The sequence below is a fragment of the Opisthocomus hoazin genome, chromosome 5 (genome assembly GCF_030867145.1).
Source record: "Opisthocomus hoazin isolate bOpiHoa1 chromosome 5, bOpiHoa1.hap1, whole genome shotgun sequence".
In the NCBI taxonomy this organism is placed as follows: Eukaryota; Metazoa; Chordata; class Aves; order Opisthocomiformes; family Opisthocomidae; genus Opisthocomus; species Opisthocomus hoazin.
In genome coordinates this window covers 57,328,998-57,352,517 of record NC_134418.1, presented here as the reverse complement: position 1 = coordinate 57,352,517, position 23,520 = coordinate 57,328,998, and the positions used below count along the sequence as shown (strand labels likewise).

General features: G+C 41.2%; 1 protein-coding gene across 4 annotated transcripts; it reads right to left on the bottom strand.

Annotated features, from left to right (window-relative positions):
- Positions 1–4,181: 4,181 nt before the first annotated feature.
- Positions 4,182–23,520, bottom strand: INTS12 (integrator complex subunit 12). 4 transcript variants are annotated; one of them, XM_075421396.1, is made up of 8 exons: positions 23,412–23,520; positions 18,599–18,754; positions 16,868–17,031; positions 14,692–14,844; positions 13,951–14,138; positions 8,807–8,966; positions 7,343–7,495; positions 4,182–5,139 (listed from the first exon to the last, which is right to left on the bottom strand). In XM_075421396.1, exons 3-8 carry the CDS (start codon positions 17,021–17,023, stop codon positions 4,558–4,560), a joined length of 1,392 nt encoding a protein of 463 aa, XP_075277511.1. In that variant the 5' UTR covers positions 17,024–17,031; positions 18,599–18,754; positions 23,412–23,520; the 3' UTR covers positions 4,182–4,557. The 4 variants fall into 4 exon arrangements, with proteins under 4 accessions (XP_075277511.1, XP_075277512.1, XP_075277513.1 ...); XM_075421397.1 differs by lacking the exons at positions 18,599–18,754; positions 23,412–23,520 and adding an exon at positions 15,070–15,145 and having other exon boundaries at positions 16,868–17,005; XM_075421398.1 differs by lacking the exons at positions 18,599–18,754; positions 23,412–23,520 and adding an exon at positions 15,070–15,142 and having other exon boundaries at positions 16,868–17,005.

Sequence of the window (23,520 nt, the reverse complement as noted above, 5' to 3'; positions counted from 1 at the left end):
GGAAGTGGGCATTTAATGTATTCTACTTAAACAATACTCACACGACGAAACAAATCCCTCTTACTGCCCCCGTGCCCCCCCCTTCAAGTTTATAGTATTATTAGCAGTTAGGCAGAGGACCCAAGATGTGGGTAGAATACAAGTCACCTTGGAGGCTGCTGATGTCTGGATGCAACTCTGCCTTGGCACAGCCTCTCACAATAATCCTGTGGTATCTGCTTCATTTGCTCCTGGAACTAAGACACTAAGTAACGATGAGACACAGATAACGTAAACACAAGATATGACAGTTCCCATAAAAGTTATGTGGAATATGTCATTCAGAGTAACAAGAAAACATATCCTACCCAGAGTTAGAAAAACCATTTTTTTCCACTATTCTTTGTGAAAGCAAAATATGAACCTTCATTTTCATGAAGGGCTAAAAGGTTATTTTAACATATCTGAGCAATCTTTTATATGTTAAAAACTATGCTATTGCAAATATTTTTGACCTATTTTAACAGCTAACGTACTTTATGTCGCTATTTCAGACACCTGCAAATCCACAAAGGAACTAGTAGCGGGGAAAAACGGAAGTCTGTGAGTTGAGGAGAAAAGGTTTCTGAATACCTCTACCCCCTGCCCAGTTCAAACCAACTGTTTGTCCCATGAATGCTATGGGAGGGACAGTGGCATATTAGGAACCCAATTCTAGGTTACATGGATCCTAATACTTGGTCTCCCAAGTTCCAGACCCTGGCCCTTCTGCCTTCAGACATTGCTGGTAGGCCAGCCACCCTGAAACCCAAGCAGAGACCTTGCCACGGGTCTTAGACTAATGCAAATCTGACACTGCAATGTCAGAACCGGCAGTGTGGTTTGCGGTTTTTCCTCTGTCTAATTGCAACTAAAGGGATAAAACCCGTACCACAACACAGTTGGGTAATGTCTGTGTCCTAGCATTTCTTTGTGAGTATGTTTTTGCAGCCAGAAGATTGGAATCCACTTCCTATAAGCTTGAGACTGTTATAAATCTCCAGCATGTACTGGCCCTGCTCTCCAAATTGCATCTGGAAATCCAACCCTTCCCGCCAGGCTTAAACCCATCTACATACAAGCCTTGAAAGATCCAATGCCAATATCCAGTTAGAAGTCATGCAACACTTGCTAGTAAACTCAAATACAGGGTCTTTCAGTAGATTTGGGAAAGCATGCATGAGCAGAGTGTTCCCTCTGAAATACAAACCACTGAGGGGAAGGGGAAAGGAACTGAACTTTTAGAATATCCAGAATCCATTTGCTACTTTGGGTATCATGAAGGAAGGCACGCGCTCATACATAACTACTTCTGTCTCCTACAGAAATTCTTGGAAAAGTTTTTCCAACCGATTTCAAAACTCTGCAATAGACATATTTTTTAAAAAAAGCAGCCCCTGCCCCTCCCAAAACCATCTGACAGGGCTACGAGAGGGTATTGATCTATCATCTGAAGTGTTGAACAGTGACCAGCCCTAACTACTGAAGAGATTTCTGCCTTTGCTCCTTTCCTTGTATGAGAAAGCAGTAATTTTACATAATAATCCAACAGGCTATGGTAGAGCAGTTGAGAGACTAGAGGCTCCATTTTCCAAGATGAGTTGGCAGGCAATACTACTGTGACACATGTAAGGCTTGTCAATTTTGTCGCAATACTTAACCGCATGGAATACTTAGGTAATTGAAAAGTCTTCTGTGTTTCAGACGTGCCAGAAAGGAACCTAACTTCTTGACACCTAAGACAATTCACTTCATTTTTGTCTATTTTTTCTCTCTCTCTTATCATCAAAACAATGTTATTCAATCGAATTGTGTTTTAATCAAAATATACACTGCCTACCACTTCTTTTCCATTCCTGTTGAACAGGACAATATTAAGGTTCTCGACAGATTAAGAAAGATTGAAAGCACTGTTTTGGCTCTCTTCCACTCTTTTTACAGTTTAGGGGCCATTTATCTTCTGCCAATACTCTTTTCCGTCTCTCAGAGAATTATAACAACAAAACGATCTGTGAAGTTTCTCACTGTATAAAACCACTTAAAATTCTCACTTTAAATAGAATAGAGAATCATAGACTAGTTTGGGTTGGAAGAGACCTTTAGAGTTCACCTAGCCCAATCCCCCGTAATAAGCAGAGACATCTTCAACTAGATCAGTTTCCTCAAAGCCCCATCCAATCTCACCTTGAATGTTTCCAGGGATGGGACATCTACCATCTCTCTGGGCAACCTGTGCTTGTGTATCACCACCCCCATCATAAAAAATTTCTTCCTTATATCCAGTCTAAATCTACCCTCTTTTACTTTAAAACCATTACCCCTTGCCCTATTGCAACAGGCCCTGATAAAAAGTTTGTCCCTATCTTTCTTACAAGTATTGGAAGGCAGCCGCCTTTTCTCCAGGCTGAACAGCTCCAACTCTCTCAGCCTCTCCTCATAGGAGGGGTGCTTCATCCCTCTGATCATGTTTGTGGCCTTCTCTGGACCTGCTCCAACAGGTCCTTGTCTTTCCTGTGCTGGGGACTCCAGAGCTGGACACAGGACTCCAGGTGAGGTCTCACCAGAGCAGAGTGGAGAGGCAGAATCCCCTCCCTCGACCTGCTGGCCACGCTTCTCTTGATGCAGCACAGGATATGGTTGACCACCTGGGCTGCGAGCGCACACTGCTGGCTCATGTGTAGCTTTTCATGCACCAGTACCGCCAAGTCCTTCTTGGCAGGGCTGCTCTCAATCCCTTCATCCCCCAGTCTGTATTGATACCAGGGGTTGCCCTGACCCAGGTGCAGGACCCTGCACATGGCCTTGTTGAACCTCATGAGGTTCGCACGGGCCCACTTCTTAAGCTTGTCCAGGTCCCTCTGGATGGCATCCCGTCCTTCTGGTGTCTCAGCTGTACCACTCAGCTTGGTGTCATCTGCAAACTTGCTGAGGGTGCACTCAATCCTGCTGTCTATATCATTGATGAACGAAACAGCACCGCTCCCCATATAGACCCCTGAGGGACACCACTTTTCACCAATCTCCATCCATTGAGCTGTCGACTGCTACCCTCTGCGTGCAAGCATCCAACCCATTCCTCATCCACGGAGCAGTCCACCCGTCAAATCCATACCTCTCCAATTTGGAGAAAAGGATGTTGTGGGGGACTGTATCGAAGGCCTTACAGAAGTCCAGATAGATGACAACCATAGGTCTTGCCTTGTCCACTGATGCAGTCACGCCACCATAGAAAGCCACTAGGTTGGTCAGGCAGGACTTGCCCTTGGTGAAGCCATGGCGGCTGTCTCGACTCACCTCCCTGTCCTCCAAGGGACTTAACATAGCTTCTAGGAGGATCTGTTCCATGATCTTCCCAGGCACAGACGTGAGGCTGACAGGTCTGTAGTTCCCAGGGTCCTCCTTCCCACCCTTTTTAAAAATCGGTGTAGTATTTCCCTTTTTCCAGTCACTGGGGACTTGACTGTCATAACTTTTCAAATACGACAGAGGGTGTCTTGGCAACTGTATCAGCCAATTCCCTCAGGACTCTGGGATGCACCTGGTCAAGCCCCACAGACTTATGTACGTTCTAGTTCCTCAGGTGGTCACAAACCTGATCTTCTCTTACAGTGGAAGGAACGTTGCTCCCCCAATACCCATTTTGTAATCCATCCTTTTGAGAGGTGTGGGAAGAGAGGTTACCAGTGAAGACAGAGGCAAAAAAGCTGTTGAGTACCTCAGCCTTCTCCTCATCAGTTGTTAACAGTTTGCCATTCTTGCTCACCAAGGGGGTACACTTTCTTTGACCTTCCTTTTCTGTCTGACATACCTGTAGAAGCCCTTATTATTCTTCGCATCCCTTGCCAAGTTCAGCTCCAGCCACACCTTGGCCTTCCCGACTCCATCCCTACACAACTGGGCAGCATCCCTGTACTCTCCCCAGGCTCCCCATCCCTGCTTCCAGTTTCTGTGCATTTCCTTCTTGCCTTTTAGTTTGACCAGCAGGTCTCAACTCAGCCATGCCAGTCTCTTGCCTGTTTATGTTAAGTTAATTTTTGAAATTGTTTAAAAGTAAATATTTTTCTCTAAGGAACTGTATAATTTGGGATAAATTTCATTAACTCTGCACACTATAGACAACTCTGAAGAGCTGAGACATTTTAAGTATTGGAAAATGGGGTGATAGAACAGCAACAATGATTTCCCAGATTGACAATACTTTTATTTGACAATTTCAGTAAGTTCAATTTATTAAGCATCCACATAAAGCTGGTTTTTTATATATTCCAAAATACCCAACTTTTACAATTTCAAGTTTCAGTGGTTTGAGCTAAATACCAGGGGCATATAACAGTGAATTCCTCCAATATATTCAATTCATAGATTTACAAAGTCAGAAGGAATACTAGGATTATCAAAGTTTGACCTCTTGTGTAACATAACTTTTGGCCTTCCCTGATTTAACTGCCATGTCAGTCCAGTAACCTGGGGATACTCTAAGAAAAACACCAACACTGCTGTTTCACAGAACACAACCAACAAAACTAGCAAGCAGCCATACTACTTCTTGAGTTTCTTTTGAGCAGCCTTCTTCTTGACCATTTGTAACCTTTTCATAGCATTGAGCTGAGATTCCTGAGAAGTCGGGCCTTTTAGGGAGTTTGACTGATTGCCAGTATCTGCTGTGGTTTTACTTGCGTTGCCCCCACTGTTACCTGTGGTTCCACTGTTGCCGTTCCCGCTGCTCACCTGGCTGCTGGTGCTCGGCGCCGTACTGCTGGGACTAGGTAGACCTACTTTGCTGACATTGTCGCTGCTGACCGAACGGCTAAGAGTGGTTTTCCCCAGTGTCAGAGGTGGCGGAGGCTTCAGCTGAACAGGGTTTGTGCTGTTGTTGGCAGAGGCTATTTTTGACCCTAGTCCTGTTTTGGAAGTTGCCAACCCCGACAAACCCACAGGTTTCTGGTTACTTGAAGAAGCTGCAGGTTTCCCACTGGCGCTCTGTGCTGTTGATCCCAGTTTGGCAGTTGATGGATTGGCAGAGGAGGTTTTAGCTGCAAAAGCAGCCCATCCTGTAAGGCCACTGGTTGCTGAAGAGGAAACACTTGTACTGGCCGAGTTCCCTGAAATGGCTGCCGAGGTCTAAAATAAAGCAAACATTCTTACTACAGTAGCACCTATTTGTGTAACATCACAGCAGGAATAGATCAAGTCTCTGTTTCAGTTCCTTTCCCAGTAACACCGAGTGGACAATGTTTCATCACTGGTCACTACAGTTAAAGGTATTAACAAGAAAAGCAAAGGATGCCAAGTGCAGCCAACTTTAAATTCCCCAGCCACAGAAAAACAGTATTATCTTTTCTTCCCTTTCTTCTATACAGCTAGCAGGCTATGTTTAACTGAAGTAACTACAAAAAGCCTAAATTTGTGACGTATAAAAAAGGGAGGCAAGCCACCACCTTTTATTGTTTACTGTCATTACCTGGTGTCACTTTCCAACAAGATGACAAAAATTAGACACAGCAATAAAGTATTGCATTTATTACAGTCTTTTGGTCAAAGTGTCTAAACTTTTTCCTTTCCTTCCCTTCCCTCCTCTTGGTTCTTAGCATCCTGTACCATAGACACAATTTCAAAAAAAAAAACAACAACTCACTGGACTTCTTTCCTGTAGTCTTCCCATTCAGGTACTGCTAAAGAACAAACCTCCTGCAAACAAAGTTTTCCTTGCCTGCAAAGTGCCGTACACACTAAGGGCCATTCCTACACCTTAAACCAAATAATCCCAAATTTTCAGAAGGGGATAATAAACGTGTTGAATTATTAAACCAGAGTTATACCAGATGACAGAGTCAAAATGGAAATTAAAATCCTCTCTTCAAATAATACCCCTTCTGTAATATATCCAGACAGTTTCTAAACAGTAAAGATGATGGATAAAATCTGGCCTCACTCTTACAACCCATTTAGGCACATAAATAACTCTGCTGAGGTGAAAAAAAGATATTCACAAGTAAGTGCTTGAGCAATAGCCATCATATTATTCATGATGGTTTGCATCCAAGCAGAGCAACGGCAAACATAACACTGAGCATATGAATAATTGCTTTGATTCTGAATTAAAGATGTGTTTTCCTAGGTAAGGGTCATCCTTTGTTAGACTACTATGTTATTTATTGCACTGCTTCTGGTTTACCACCTTTGACCAACTTGTGACAATATTTATTAAACACCTGGGAGAAGCAGAAGCATGAGGCAACATATATAAGAAACAGCCTCCTAAATTATATCCCAGAGATTCAGCTACAGTTTCCCTATTATCATGAGCAGAAGCCTTCTAACTATCAAAATATGCATGTCACTCGACCACAGATAGCAAATTGTATCTTTTATACAATTCACAGAATCAGAGAACGGTTTGGGTGAGAAGGGACCTTGAAGATCATCTTGTTCTAATCGCCGTGCCATGGGCAGGGACACCTTCCACTGCACCAGGTTGCTCAAAGCCCCATCCAGCCTGGCCTTGAACACTTCCGGGGATGGGGCATCCACAACTTCTCTGGGCAACCTGTGCCACTGGCTCACCACCCTCACAGTGAAGTATTTCTTCCTTATATCTATTTAAATCTACCCTCTTTCAGTCTAAAACCATTACCCCTCGTTCTATCACTACACTCCCTAATTACGAGTCCCTCCCCATCCTTCCTGTAGGTCCCCCTTAAGTACTGAAAGGCTGCTATAAGGTGGGCCCACAAGCTTCTCTTCTCCAGGCTGAACCACCCCAAATCTCTCAGCCTTTCCTCACAGCAGAGGTGTTCCAGCCCCCTGGCCATTTTTGTGGCCTCCTCTGGACCTGCTCCAACAGCTCCATGTCTTTCCTGTGCTGAGGTATCCAGAGCTGGACGCAGGACTCCAGGTGGGGTCTCACCAGAGCTGAGCAGAGGGGTGGAATCACCTCCCTCAACCTGCTGGCCATGCTCCTTTTGATGCAGCCCAATATACAGCTGGCCTTCTGGCCTGCGAGCACACATTTATCAGGATTTCTAGTTGTACAAAATATCAATTAAAAAAAACCATGGAGTAAATTCCATTTTCTCCCTTATAACATAAAAACACAGTCAAGAGCTGGATACTTTAGGGACTTACAGTTGAACTGAGGGTTTTTTCCCTGTCGCTCTTTTAATGTTAATGCAAAAACACTATCCTACGGTACTACTCAGTACACACGGTATAGCAGACTATTTTTATTCATGACTCTTGTGAGAAAAGATTGGTCTAATTGAAAAAAATATACTCTGTGCAGTGAAATGTAAACTCTTCTTCTGTAAAATTTATACTACATTACCTTGACTTCTGTTCTCTTGAATGCTAGAAAAGTTGGTGGAGTTTCAGGCTTTAACTTAATTTCTGGCTTCTTGACCAATGGATCCTTCACAGCTGGTGCAACTGAAGCCACTGCAGGAGCTGGTTTTTGAGGTGGTTTTTGTGTCTTTTGAGCCTGTGTGTTAGGAAAAGAATCCCCAAATTAGTTACGGGTCTTATAACATTAACTGTTAACAAAAAGCATGAGCGTTTACAGATTGCAATCTGGCCTTTACAATTTCAAGGTGAACGATGCCGGAGAAATAAACCAATAGGGCACGTGGAGGTAGTGCCAAATATGATACTGGGGACAGAGTCCAGCCAAAAAGCATACTGAATAGGACGTGTTATATCAGCATGCAAAGAGCAGCAGTGTTGACACCTGAGGAACAGGAAAGCACTGGGCCTTCACAGAAGTAAGGCAAAGACAGGTGAACTTGAGGAAGACCAGGACATAATCCAGCAGTACTGGGATACAGGCTGCAAGAGTCTGCTAAGAAGTGGCAGATAAAGTGGTAGAATTTATGCTGAAACAAAAACAGGAAAGGGCATACTGAAGGCAAACGTTCAGTGGCTGCAATGGCTATCCTGTGCAACAACTGATCTCAAGCAAACACTCCTCTGAGTTCAAAGGCCTGATGACCATCAGAATAATCGTGTACTTCAGTCAGTGATGATTAACTCCTAGGCCAGGATCTTACATTGCCTTCTTTTCTTGTTTCTTAGTAGAGCCATTTTAACAGATAACAATTTGCTAAGTTATCAGTTCCAAAACAGAACACGTTTTCTGCTGTATAAAAGGGTTTGATTTTAAAATGTCAGAACTAAAGTCATGCAAACTAATGGTTAGTGTCTCATGCACCCAAAGATGCTTTCTTAGTCTGATGTTTGTTTCTCATAATGAGTAGGGTTCTTGTGGGGTCAGGAATAACTAGTCTGTTTAGTCACAAAGTTCACATGCAGATCAATCAAAATAGAGGTTTTTTTCCTGGGAAGTGCTGCCCTTAGCTTATTGCCAAGCCTGAGAACACTCAGCACTTAAGATCTAGACTATAATTTGCAGTTTTGTCTTAAAGAAAAACAACCATTCATGTTCAAAGCTGAGAAGAAAACTAAAACTGTAAAGCCATTTGGTAGACCTGTACTAAAAACTGAGTATCGCCTGAAATACAAAGTTTTCAACTGCTACTTACCAAGTAGGAAATAATCCTAATTCACTCTTCTTCACTCCACTCTGTTTTTCAAAAAGCTTTGTTTAAGAAGCACAGTACAGAATACTCTTTGAGATGCTACATTAAAAAACACAGCTGCAGCAAGGGAAGCATTGCTGAGAAAAAATGGTGCTCCAACATGCTTCCAAAGATTTCTGGAACCCATAAAATACTCTCACATATTAGAAATAGCTTGCTGTGTTCAAATAGGGCTCATACAAAAACCGGACTCCTACCATTCTCTTCATCTGCCTGGTACAGCGGGCACAATACCACACAAGCCGAGGATCATTCACTTCCTTGTCTGTCACTTGAGGCTTATGGCAGTCCTGGTGGTAGAGATTATGGCATTCTTGACACTCCACTAGCTGATTCCCAGAAATAACTGTCATTTGCCTGCAGAACGAATAGTTAAGAACAGATTATGGGAGAAAGCACTTAAAGGATTATCCAATTGTTGCAAATTTTGCAAGGCTTCAGATAAAAACTAAAAATATTTTTGCTTTCATGTATATTTTCTACCTGTGGCCAATGAAACGTATTCCTCTTCTTCCTGTGACCACCTGAGGAACTAAAACATGTATAAATCTGTGGGGCTTGACGAGATGCATCCCAGAGTCCTGAGAGAATGGGTTGATGTCATTGCCAAGCCACTCTCCATAATATTTGAAAGGTCATTGCCCACAACATCCTTCTCTCTAAATTGAAGAAATATGGATTTGATGGGTGGACTGTTTGGTGGCTAAGGAATTGGTTGGAAGGTTGCAGCCAGAGGGTAGTGGTCAACAGCTCGATGTTCAAGTGGACGTCAGTGACAAGTGGTGTCCCTCAGGGGTCCATACTGGGAGTGGTGCTGTTTAACATGTTCATAAATGACTTAGCAAGATTGAGTGCACCCTCAGCAAGTTTGCAGATGACACCAAGCTGAGTGGTGCAGTTGACACACCAGAAGGATGGGATGCCATCCAGAGGGACCTGGACAAGCTCAGGAAGTGGGCCTGTGTGAACCTCATGAGGTTCAACAAGGCCATGTGCAGGGTCCTGCACCTGGGTCGGGGCAACCCCTGGTATCAATACAGACTGGGGGATGAAAGGATTGAGAGCAGCCCTGCCAAGAAGGACTTGGCGGTACTGGTGCATGAAAAGCTACACGAGGCATGCACTCGCAGCCCAGAAGGCCAACCATATCCTGTGCTGTATCAAGAGAAGCATGGCCAGCAGTTCGAGGGAAGGGATTCTGCCCCTCTACTCTGCTCTGGTGAAATTCCACCTGGAGTCCTGTGTCCAGCTCTGGAGCCCTCTGCTCAAGAAGGACATGGAACTGTTGGAACGGGTTCCAGAGGAGGGCCACAAAGATGATCCGAGTGCTGGAGTACCCCTCCTATGAGGAAAGGCTGAGAGAGTTGGGGCTGTTCAGCGTAGAGAAAAGAAGGCTGCGGGGAGACCTTATAGCAGCCTTTCAGTACCTGAAGGGGGCCTACAGGAAAGAGGGGGAAAATATTTTCAACAGGGCTTGCTGCAATAGGACAAGGAGCAATGGATTTAAACTAAGGGAGGGTAGATGTAGACTAGATAAAAGGAAGAAATTTTTTATGATGAGGGTGGTGAAATACTGGAATAGGTTGCCCAGAGAAGTGGTAGATGCCCCATCCCTGGAAACATTCAAGGCCAGGTTGGACGGCACTCTGAGCAACCTGATCTAGTTGAAGATGTTCCCGCTTAATGCAGGGGGGTTGGGCTAGATGACTTCTAAAGGCTCCTTACAATGCAAAGCATTCTACTATTCTATGACACTTCTGATTTCCCTGTTTGATTTTTATATTAGAAAAGTAAGTCTCACCCACTCTGTTTCACCTAGACATTCCATGGATACCTCACTGTATACCAATTATTACTTCCTCATTATATTATCATATGAAGGCCTAGTTTACATTTCAATAATTTTACTGTAAGCTGTAGAGCAACACAATTCAAGAACAAATAATTTCTCAATGACATACCTGTGAGAGTGCTTTCTGCTAGCATTTAAAAGCATCATCACCCAAGCTGTATACTACTTTAAAGATGTTTTATTAACGATCCTTTTGGTTCCTACTACACAAACAGACACTTGGAATAATACTAGAATCGTGTAAAGGTAGAACAGAAAGGATTAACTGTGCAGTCCTGCCTTGAAGCAAACATGTAAGCTGGTGATGAGGACTTAATTTTGCATGGGCCCCTGGTGAAAGTAATCACAGTGTATAAATGACAAATTAGTGATATACACATGACTGGGAGATGTCTGTGAATTAGACAAATACCATTTTCCTAATGATTTCTTCCTTCAGATGACAAATCAGGCTATTTAATTGCTAAGCTGCTTTTGCTCATATCCCCGATGAGCAGGTACCCAGGTAACCATGGAAACTCTATTTGTAGATAGGTGGGGAAAGGTAATACCTTATTTCTTTATATAACAGGAAAATGAAGTCTGAAAGTACTGTCCATATGGACACCAGAACATTTTCTAAGAAATATTTCTCTTTTAAATTGGCTATTTAAAAACAGAGGGAGAAACCTTTCTGAAATTCCAGGGCCCATAATTTTAGGTGCAGGATATTTCAAAAGCCGTTTTGTTTGTTATTCCTAAATAAACTGGGTCAGATGAAAGCCGTGATGTTTCAACCTTGTGTCTCAATGGAGGAGACTCACCCTATTTTAAAATTACAAAGAACAATCCCAGATCGATTAAAAAAACATGAATTCTTTATCCCCAGAAACATGTTAAACCAGACTTATTTTTAAATGACACGGTAACCCAGAAATAAACTGAATGATTTTTTTTTTACCTTCAGAAAACAAACAAAAAAGTATTCATAAAAAATAAGGTTGTTCTTTCAAAATCAGGCTTTTTTAAAGGCATACATTTTGGGGTTTTTTTGGAGAGACAGAGTTCACTATCGTTTGCAAACTGCACGTAGTATTGCTTCTTCATGTAACTGAGGAGCCATATAACTGGTAAGCCTTGTTTGTCTAACATCTGCAGGTTTCGCAGAGGGTTATTGTAGTACTGAAGTTATTGTAATACTCCCTCTTCTCGTTATGCCTAACTTGGTGTAAAAGAACAAGATGAAAATCACCACAGGCATCAAAGTTAGATACTCCTAATCACTGTGAAAATACATTTGACAGTGAATCTTGAGCAAACATTTAATGGCTCTACTTTAGTTTTCCATCTATAAAAAAGGAATAGTTAATATTCAAATGCATTTTTTTTGCATTTGTGAACACACAGCTGGGTTCTTGTTATTAACTTGTCTTCTTAAGCAACATAAACATAAACCTTTCGGCTATGAACCCCACCTACTCTGCAGCTGGATGTTGTGTTTTCATTCACAATTGATTGAATAATTGATTGAGTTATTAAAAGATGTCAGTTTCTAAATACCATTCATATTTGAGTTATTTTACAGAGTATCCAGTGCTTTTACATTTCATACGTACTGGGATGTTACTATTTCGTCTCAAGATGGCCAACCCCAAAAAGGGCCCACATGTTGAAAGCTGAGCAGTAAATAGCTGAATACTAACCAATGTGTTGGATTCAGGAAGTCCAAAACACAAGTACTCTGAAAAACACTCTGTTTGATATGAGCTGGAGATTGAGAACCACATGACATCAGTTCCAGCACGTTTCATGTAAAATAAAAACAAATTCTGAGCATTGGGTGACTTTTGATATCCCCTCTCTACTGGGTTGTTTCTTTCCCTGCTGTGTTTCTTCCTCCCTCTGGCCTCAGCTTAATGAGAGCTGTTTCAGTTAACCAGGATAGATGCGTCTTTTGCAAGAGTATATGAATTTGTGACCATTATCAGCTAGAAGAAACATCTTCAGCAGTCAGGTTAAACATTAATTGTGGAACAACTAATGGAACCACATACCTGGCCTACACTTTTCAAAGCAAAGTCTCAGCCATGCTAAGCACAGTAGTTGCACTTTCTTTACTTTGCAGGCATTTCTCGTCATGCTTGTACATGTTTTCCTTTGCTGAGGAAGACGCAGAATTACTAATCCACAGCAGCTCAAGATTGTCTAAACAAAACTTTTCTTTATCCCCTCCTGCCAAATAAGTTAATACCATACTGGTTTTAGTAGCATTTTAACATACTGCTGAACAGGGCTTTGCCCCTTTAGGAGACAGCAAAAATGGAATTTGCAGGAAGAAAGGTAAAATTGAAGTATTTATTTTGTCCTTCAAATGTTTTAACTGTTCTTCCTTTTTCAATGTCTATAATAAGAAATTAAACATTTGAGCTAACACATGGGAATAATGAGACATGAAATCTCATCAGTTCACAACTGGTTATCAGTATAAATAGCTGTAACAATGGAAATTTATCCTCCATGCACTGGAAACATCATCTTATCTGCACAACAGGCACAAGCATGGAAATGACTGAAGAACAGAGTTACAAAGCATGGTTTCCCAACTGGCTTAGGCTGAGCTATAACATGTAATGCTACCAAAAGGCCAGTCCCACCTTCCTTTCTGTCCTGGCTCTACATTTCTGCATCCACACACATGCCAGCATAAGCACTTACATTCACAAACCTACTAAAAAAAAAAAAAAAAAGTGGAGAGCGGATCCAGAAGCTGATTCAGCTGATCACAAACCTGTGTGGGTAATACATCCCCTAAACAGGACAGGGAAGGAGGTACAAATGGGAGATCCAGACTATTCCTTTTGACAGCAGTGGGGACTTACAAGGACATAAGTGACCTGTGAAACCAAATCCTCATTCGAGTGATTTGACCCCAGGGTGGATATTCAAAAGCACATTTCATACTTCTGTTAACACGAAATGTATTGTTAGCCAAATGTTCCTAAGATTCAATTTTAAAGTCCTTGCTGAAAAGTAAAATGAACTTGTCTTGTCTGCAAGACATATTTACACTGCTAACTGAAAAAACATGGCTATGTGTACACTAATGTCAAATGATTATGAAAAGAGGAGTAACACAGATCTCATAATGCCACTAAAAAATGTTTTCAGAAGAGAACTGTTTTTTTCTAAATACTTATCATTTGCCATTAATATTTTAACTTGTTTTCCAATAACTAAAAATCAGTATGTCATGGTAGATTTTGCATCATATCTAGTTTTATTATTTTTCACTTGCCATTCCTGAAGAAGAAAAGTTATTTTTTTCATTAAAGGTTCCATTTTCAAAAAACCATTCTTATTCATGAAGGATGTTTAAATGTATTATTAATTTTGGATATGTGCTTAAAGTGATTTCCAGAATAAAAACTACAAGAAGCATTTACTCAATAGTACACAATTAAAAAAAAAAAAAGGTAACCACACAATTGCAATGAAGCAATCTTGACTTACCTGCAAACAACACAGGCTAATCCCATTTCCATAGCAAAGTCATCAGCACTGGTTTCCTCAAAGCTAGATAAATCGGGCATGGATAAATCCTTGCTCGTCTGAACCGTAATAGGAGAGGAACGAGCCTCTTGCTTCTCTAGTCTGGGCTTCTTTGGTGTGTCAGCTCCTTCAGCGGTATCCCCTTTTATCTGTTACACACACAGAGAGAACGCGAAAATGCCAAAAGCTAATGGATATTATGAAAATGAGAAAAATGACCGGAACAATTAGGTTAGCAGTATAAGAAGGTGTATTTACACAGCATAAGCAGAACGTATTTTCCTTAGATAGATATTTTCTTAAAAATATTTATGAACTAGAAGCTCAAGTCCACTTATCGTACTTCACCTCAAAATCCTTGAAAAAGCTTTGGGAATCCCACATCTCATCTTGCTACATTTTAGTAACCTCTTACTATCAGGATAACTAAAATATAGAAACACAGAACAGTTTGGGCTGGAAGGGACCTTTAAAGGTCATCTAGTCCAAACCCCCTGCAATGAGCAGGGAAAACATTCACAGAATAATTACAACAAGACTTTTGTCGGATTGCCTAAACGGCAACATGATTGGATTATGCAGCTCTCAGGCTATGCACAACTAGAGGAGTTGACTTACACAGGTTAAAAAGGAGAGCTTTTGTCTAAAACATCTTGAAGTTTATTAACCAAGTTCTTTCACTAGAGAACAAAAATTGCTTACTTTATCAGTAGATCTCTTTTCTGTTTCTTTTTTCACCTTTTCTGAGGTAGTGGGCTTGCCATTGTTGTTGCCAGAAGGCAAACTAGAAGAAACTTTAGGCTCTTGCTTACTGGAAATAGGTTTTGTAACAGACACTTTTGGTTGCTCTACTTCCTAAAAACAGAAACAAAAATTGTAGGCAAAACTTACACTTGAGTTATTTCCTAGTTTGCAATTAGTTAACTAACAGGATAGGCAAACCATGTCATCCAATACTGATCATGCATATATACACTTCTTTTTTTTTAAAACACCATTTCTTAAGTATTTTCATATTGCATTGACAAATTAGTGCATTTAAGCAGCAGTCAATTATTAAAACTTCCCCTTATCACTCACCTTCCAGAGGAAAAGATGCTCCTTTTCCAAAGACAGATCCTCTTTGGAACATTGATTAAAAAGGAAAACTTTTCTGCTTTTAAAATTCAAAGAGATTATGAGCACAAATTTTCAGATAGTTCTGAGGACAAAATTCAATATAAGCTGAAAACACAAGTTGACATCAGATGTCACCAGATATCATTATTTCATTCCCTTACAGAGAAAATTATTGACCTCTGCTTAATCTCAGTCCATATTCACCTATCAGGTTAACAAATTTAGATCCCGACAGAAACCAATAGTTCTTATTAATGATGCATTAGTGTCAGCAATGGCTAATAAGCAAGTGAGTCTGTATATGAGTGCTTAATCACAGCAATGTGCATCAGCAAGGTACCACCCTCTAGCCTGGCAAGAAGGGAGTAATTCACTGCTGTATACTGGGACAGGTCCTGAGCTTTAGCCCACCCCCGGCCTGCTGACTTCATGTTGCATCCAGAGTTAGAAATGGATTTCCTCATCTACCCTACTGTGGTAATCCTGTGCTCCTTACTCTGTTCTTGGATTTCATGGTCAACCACAAATTAATCCTGCAGCCCGAGAACACAAGGAAAGGAATTTCTGTACTTTTTTCCATTTCTGAGCTTTGCAGTCCAGCTGACACTGGAGACACATTGAAAAGAGGAGAACAAAAGATTTCTTCCTCTGGCCTGAGCCTCAGCCTCACCTGAAAGCAGGTGACTCCCAGCCAAGCTGTTATTAGAATTGGCTTTCCAAGCCTCCTTGCACTATTATTCAGCTCCCTGCTTCCTCTTTAAACCACAGATCAATGCTTCTTTGAGCTCCGACATAGAGGGCTCCTGAGAGTTTTGAGACCTGTATTAGAGGGAACTGCAGCTTAGGTTTCAGGGAATTAACAATTTGAATAGAAAGGAGTTAGACCACACAGCACAAGCACCATGTATGGTATAGCAGTAATAGTGCCTTTTAGTTATTCGGAACCACATACACACAGAAATGAAGTATTACTAATGCATCAGCATACAGACCATCATTAGAACACACCAGGCTGACTTCTAGGTATCCTGGGGGAGAACACTACCTCATTATCCATATGGCAATACATAGCAATATGAGGATGTCCCCGCTTGGTTATTTCAATACACTAATCTTAGATTCAAATATTCTCTCTAGCAGGCGTTTAGTGATTTTCAGGAGATGAAAAATAATGTTTGTCCATTGGATGGCAATAGTTTCAGCCTGCACATTATTTCTGCTTTGAACAATTCGGTGTTTTTCATTCTCCTATGACTTTATCAGCAGAATTTCAAGGAAAGAGATCCAGCTTTATCAGTAAATAGCTTGCTTTGTTTCATATTTATCTGTGGCAAAAAAATCTGCATTTTTAAGACGTTTTAGCACTGATTGTAACTGAAGAAATACATAATTTTGAGTTCACCTTAGACAGAGTGTAGGATAGCTTATGAACAAAAATGCCAAATCCAATATAAAAGTGAATACAAAAACTACTATTACAAAGTCATGACGCTTGCAATATAGTATTGAATATCTCTTTTACAGGTGTTGGTATACTAACAAGCTAAAGAGATTTTTTTTGTCGCCCATTAACTTCAATTAATCAAACAGATTATGTTGCATAAAAGGGGAATGATGAATGCGAACATTCCATAATTGCTTTTTATTTCCCCTCTATTTCTGATTCTCTTTTAACTTTTCAGCTATAAAAGACAAACCAGGAAAAGCAGGAGCTTTAAAAAGGCACACAAAAATGACCAATGCTCTCAAATCCCAATACCTTCTGAGATGGACGATAGCTTGAGTCAGTTCCTCTGGCCAAAGACTCATCAAGCAGCGCTTTCAGCTTTTCAGCAGAGTCCTTACTCTTCGAATGCAAGAAGCCCAGGGCTTTCAGAAAAATGGGATCAAGCTCCAGGTTCACTGTAGCAGCCATAGCGATGTCTTTGGATGAAGGAAAAAAAAAGACAAGAAAAACAGTGACAACTTTATTTAGATGGAGGATAACTCAAACAGTACGTGGTTAACTATCTCACAGAAGATTTTTTTTTTATATAAAATGAAATTATGTTAAATCACAGCAAAGATGATATGTGAATTAATTATCATCATTAGAAGATGACTGATTGTGAACCTCAGAGCTGCAGCACTTGAATTTGGCTTTACATCTGAAATGCTGTCAAATTTGTTCTTTGGCATATCTGATGTTCAGAAATCAAACTCATCATACTTACATTAACAGAACAAATATTCCACATTCTTGATATTCCATACATACAGAATATTACAAAGTATGCAAAATAAGTGTAACTACCCTTCTCCTTAACATTATTTGCACATACACTGATTTCGATCTCATTACTCATTTAAGAATAACAAACTTCTTACTTATAGAAAAATAAACTTTTGAAACTTCTGAAAAGAACAGCTCATTTCAACACACAATATAAGAGATATAAACCAGTGAGCATATGATTTTATATATACATATTAAAAATTTGAAAAAATACATTGTCCATTTTTAAATTTAGCTGAAACAGGGAGAAAATTTGTAACTCAGACTGTGATTTATCCAAATCCCCTTGTGATAGCCTAGGTTTTCATGTCAAATAATGACTATCCAGAGCTCTAAGATGCCACAGTGTCAATGTAAATGGAATAAAGTGATGAAACATTTAGAATGAATTTAAAAAAATTTTTGCTTCATAGCAATGTATTCCTGCACCCTGGAAGCTTCTCTGTTAATTTCTTTAACAGAAGCTCTAAGGAACTGCATTTACATCAGAAATTGTCCCTACAAAGATCGATAGCTCTCTAACTTAATCAGTGATTAACAATTAATAATTTAAGAAATAACATGGGAAGGGAAATTTCCTGCTCTTTTCCACAAAATGGATGAGAAGTGGTATTGTTAATAATCCCTTCAAATCTCATTTGAAACACATCAGGAGTTCTTTTTTTTTTTTTTTAATACAGTAATTTACAAGACATTCTTGAACAGTCTTTCATCAGTTCTGCTCAAAAGCACTGCCTGGACAGCTTTTTCAGATGGAGCTTCCAAGGTTTTGTCTGATGAATTCCTTTTGATATTCAAGGCAGTGAACTTTTACCTCTCTGGCCAAAACATGAGCAGTGGCAGCCTGCTCCCTCAACACTTGCCTAGAAGTCTCCAAGAACCTTTACCTCATGCTGAGCTTTCACGAGACACCAGAGAACCGCTTGACTGAGATCATCAAGGAGTTCGAAACACAGTAAACTTCATAGGGATTTTATCAATGGACCCAACAGAGAGTTAAGAACTCTCTTCAAGAGCCCCTTCTCTCTTCCTTAATCTTTGCTACTTGTCAAATCATTTTCTGGTGGCCACAGAACTTCTGCTAGTAAGTACTACACACTTATTACTCTGCTTTTTCACTGATCAAGCAGACTGCGGTGCAAGCCCCATCCAGACAATTCAGTTTCTCTCTGATGTTTACAAAAAGTGAATTCAATGCATGTGCAAAGCACGTACCCCCTTTTTTTATGCATCTAACTCTGATAAATTTTCAGGCTGCTCCTGAGTTCTGTGGGTAGGTTCTCTCTTCCATGTTCTGTGAATATGCCTTCCAAGTTTCAGCACCATATAATCCTAGATTAGGACTCTGCTAAACCTTCTGTTGAACAAAAACTGTAGAATTAAAACACTACTTTTAGAAATTTGAAATTGAAAAAAAATCCCTTAAATTCTTTTTTGAGGCTTCTTCTAGGAATATGTTTGTGTATGTAAGGAACAGGTAGCCTCAATAGTCATTAGCAGCCACTTCAAGATGCCTGTAGCATTTAGAGAACAAGTGTAAGCACACCAATTCCATTTTCATCTTTCTGAAGGTAACACTTCCCAGACTTCTTTCTAGCTCTAGTTTTTTAAAGACATCTATTGTAAAGGAACCGTTAAAATCCAGATTTCAAAAGGGTTCTCTGTATTTGTTCTTTTATTTGCATATGAAATTGCAACAATTCTTTCTCTGATCTCAAGGGTAAATTACAATGTCATAGGCTACTGCAGTTATAACTAACGTATCACAAGAAATTGCTCATGAAAAGGGAGGGAACTGGGCTTATTAAACAGTTCAAGTATACTCATTTTAGGCATATATTTTCAAGTAAAAAAAAAAATCTATTTCTAAGTTAAAGAAGGTAAGAAACGTGAACACATCTATAGCTATCTTAAAAATAGCACCGTCCAAAGAAAGTAAATTGGTCAGTATGCTCTCCTTACTGGACCACAATAACACAACAGTCAAACAGGCTAATACCAGTTAGTGGCCTGGTCCAAAAGGCAAAATATTGCTTTTGGTAGTGGTCTTGTCTGGACATTTAGAGATCAGAACAGTGGTTTGATACTTCTAAACCTAACATCCAACTACATTCATTCATGTTTTCATTCGTAAACTGCTCCTCTGGTGGTGAAGTCAGCATACAGCAATTTGATAGTCTTGGAGCAAGACTAAGTACAGTGTGTTTAAACAATGATGACACAGCTTATTCCACACGAGCGCACTCCTTGACTTTCTTGTTGGAGCAGAATCTTTATACAGAAAATAATCCAAATGTTGTTTAGGAAAAAGAAATAGGGAAAAAAGTGAGTATGAGACTGTCTTTTGTGCAGCAGCTTGATAATGCAGGTGTGAGATTAGAGGGCTATGTTATAATCCTTGAACCCAGAGCACAACTGGTTTTGCACAAAGTAATAACTGAAGGGAACATGCAGGCAACTCGTGGAGCAGGGGCAGGAACTCAAGCGCACCTTCTTGCAACTAAGCATTAACCCATTAGCCTAGCCCTAAAAGCGCCTTTCTCAGCTTAGGTCTCCGTTTGACACTTCTTCACTGTTGTATAAGAACTGTTTGATGATGGATAGACAAGACCAAACATAAGGTAACAAAACTCTCTGAACTGTCTGTGGTAATATTAAAAATCCTAAAATGGACAATCATGGAGTAACCTCCGAACGCGGACTACTCTGGTTTAAAACCCTGTGGGAAAAAAATGTTTATTAGTGGGCTGTTCTTCTTAGAACACCTAAGAATTTTTTGAGTTTCTCATTTCTTGAGAATACTGTTGTCTTCTGCCAAATGCATACAAGCTTAATTGAGCACTAGACAGAATATGTGGCCTTCCAATTTAATAGCCTTATTAGATTTCCTGGGTGTAGGAACACTTTTCACTTATTTGCCGGCTATTATTTTGCATGCCTACACATGTATTATCTTGTTCATCATAACTTTCAGCTAATGTACGTAGATTTATTTGCATTTTAAGATATATTCATCCATCTGTTTCTGAACTCCTATTTCTATTATCTTCTGAGACAGGTGTACAATTGAAGATATTTTCCCAAGAAAGTGCACACCTTCAATTTATATTGCAATGCTATTATCAAACCCATTCTTTATAAACTCAGCAATACTTTTATTTTTCACTGACGCTGATAATTAAAAAGATTTTCACTCACATATCCTTTGTAGCTACCTTCAGCATCTGTAGCAGTCAACTTAAAACCCAGAAACGTGAATCAATAGCACAAAATTCCTTCCAATGCACTGCACTGTGTTCATCAATAATCAATTTCACTTACCACCATAATATCAATTCATGGGTGGTTCCCCCCCCCTTTGGATGCTTCTGTTTCTTGGTATTTTCTCTCTTCCTGGCTAATCTAATAACTGTGACAGCGACAGATTTTGCTTATTCACCAATAATGCCTTTTCCAGATCACGTTCAGATTTAATGTAAGTCTTAATAAAGTAGATCAAGGAAATTCTTAAAAGCAGGAAAAACTGAACTTCTATTTGCAGTTTTTGTTTTAGTATTTTAATCACGACTTGACTCATGACAACATAATTTCTCAGTTATCTCCCATGAGGGATTATTTAAAAATTCACACACTTTAGTAGTCCAGACAACTGTATTAATCAGGACAATTGTACTAATTGGTTCTTAATTATTGGACATCTTATCCAAAGAATTTTAGAAGACTGGAGTAAAACCTTCTGCTATGGAGTTACTAGTACTGGTATCCTTCATTTTACATTCTATTCTACAGCGTATTTTACACTGTACTTTAAAATTAATATTTCAATTAATGTCACAGTAACCTGCTTACCCAAAATTTCTAAGATTACACTGTAGCCTTATATTTGCCGTTTTCTACTTGTCACAAACAGTACATTATTTAAGAACCACAGAATCATTCTGTTTGGAAGGGACCCCCATCCTGTGCAACCTCCTGCTCGAAGCACAGTCAACACTGAATTCAGATCAGCTCGCCCAGGACTTTGTCCAGCTGGATCTTGAAAACATCTAAAGACAGGAATGTGCCAAACCTTCTGGGCAACCTCTCCCAATGCCTAACTGTCCTCAATTTCTCACTTCGAATTGGAAGTTCCAACTTGTGCTGTCTCTCGTTCCCCTGCAGTGCACCTCAGTAGAAAGACTGGTTCTATCTTCTCAATAATCTCCTCTTAGGTATATAAAGGCTTCCATTAGGTTCCCCTAAGCCCATGGTAGATGAGATCCAACACTCCCCCTTCATCTTCACATCTAGTTCTTTTGTCACAGAAGACAAGCCAGTTGGTCAGGCATGATTTATCCTTGGTAGATCCCAAGCTGGCTATGCCCAGTCACTATCTCCTCTTTCTCATGCCCACATATGGCTTCCTCCATGATCTTTCCATAGGTGGAAGGAGTGAGGCTGACCAGCCTGTAGTGCTCTGGATTGTCCTTCTTGCCGGTTTTGAAGATGAATGCAAGATCTGTCTCTCTCCAGCCTCTTTGGGGATCTCCCCCAGTCTCATGGCCTTTCAAAGATGGCAGAAAGTAGCTTCATGAAGACACTGTCAGCTCTCAGCACCCTTGAATGCAGTCCACCTGGGCCCATGGACTTGTCCGGTAAACAGTCCCTGTTTCAATCCTCTTCCCCAACTTGTAGTCCCTCCACTTCTTGAACCCTACCTTGTGGCAAAAGGGCTGGGAGACCTTATTGGTGAAGTCTGAGGCAAAGAAGGCATCAACTATCTCACACTTATTTGTGTCCGTTGTCCCTAAAACACTTGTCCCGCTCAGCAGCAGCACCGTATTTTCCTTGTGAGTCCTTTTCCTGATTAACAAAATCTCATTCTGTTGACATCGCCTGCTAGTTCCAAATCTAGCTCAGCTTTGGCTTTCCTAACACCATCCCCACATGCCTGGGCATATTTCTACATTCTCTCTTTGCAGCCTATATCTCCACTTCCACCTCCTGTACTTTTTGCACTGGAGCTCTGTCATGAGTTCCTTGTCTAACGAAGCCCTTTTCCTGTTATATCTGCCTTACTTTCCTACAAAATATTTTTGTTCTCATGAATAGCTGTGTTGCCACAAAAATCAGTTCTATAAAAAACATTTTTTCACATGAGATAATCATACCTGTGCAATTGAGATTTGCTAATCCCTGCTACCACCAAACTTCACAATTCTAAAAAAACGGACCTGAAGACACTGTTTAAACAGATGTCACTGTTCATTGGTTTGCCACCGATAAATCGATTATATCTCCATTACTGTTTTCACCTTTCCCGAATTCAGTGCCTACTGAAATGTATCAGGTTTGCAAACTCCTTAGATATCATCCTCCTGGTGATTTCTCGGTGGAAGAACTAAACTTTAGTTAAAACTTAATTTCTGAATGAGCTACACCAAAGCCACCACCTGAAGCTTCAAAAATACTTGCTGCAAGTTTCTCCCTAACGCTTCCTTTACAAACGCAGAAAATGCCTCTCAGTCGAAGGTCACTCTTGAAAAACAAAATGCTTAAGAGAATAAAATGGCTCCATCTTTTGATCAAAAAATATTTTGTACTGCGGCTGAAAGTCATCCGCCCCGGACTAGGCACACACCTCCTGTCCGCCTGGTCCGTTTCTCCCCAGCTGCTGTCCCACACGCGGGCCGGTGCCCACCGCAGCAGAGGAGCCGAGCCTCCCCGTCCCGGTACGGCGCCAACAGCCGGCTCCGCGGCCGCCCACGCCAAGCGCCGGGACCCGGCGCCTCCCGCCCGAGAGCGGGCCGGGCAGCCCCGCACGGCTCAGTGCCCGCAGCCCGCCCCGGCGGAGCCCCAAACCGGGCCCTCCCCAAACCTCTGCGACCCGCCCCCCCCGCACCCGCTACCAGCCCAGTGTCCTCAAGGCCGTGGCACCGGCAGCGACCGTCCCTCCGCGGGGCTCCCCTCTTCCTTCTCCAGAGCCCCTTCTTCCCGGTTCCTGGTGAAGTCGCGCCTGCCCCCGCGGGGCCACCCGCCGCGCTCTTACCGGCGTGGAGAAGGGAAGCGGAGGGTGTACGGGGAGGGCCGCCGCTCACGGCCCGGGGCCGGGTCCGCCGCCGCGCCGCTCCCCCCGCGCAACCAGGGCCCGGAGGCAG

What these genes read in the sequence shown, in the direction of transcription:
- INTS12 (XM_075421396.1), bottom strand. Translation starts at nt 17,023, where the DNA reads ATGGCTGCTACAGTGAACCTGGAGCTTGATCCCATTTTTCTGAAAGCC. An exon ending in AAAAGAGATCTACTGATAAA is followed by an intron (nt 14,139 to 14,691) that starts GTAAGCAATTTT and finishes TGTGTGTAACAG; the next exon opens with ATAAAAGGGGATACCGCTGA. An exon ending in CCAGGCAGATGAAGAGAATG is followed by an intron (nt 7,496 to 8,806) that starts GTAGGAGTCCGG and finishes CCTAACACACAG; the next exon opens with GCTCAAAAGACACAAAAACC.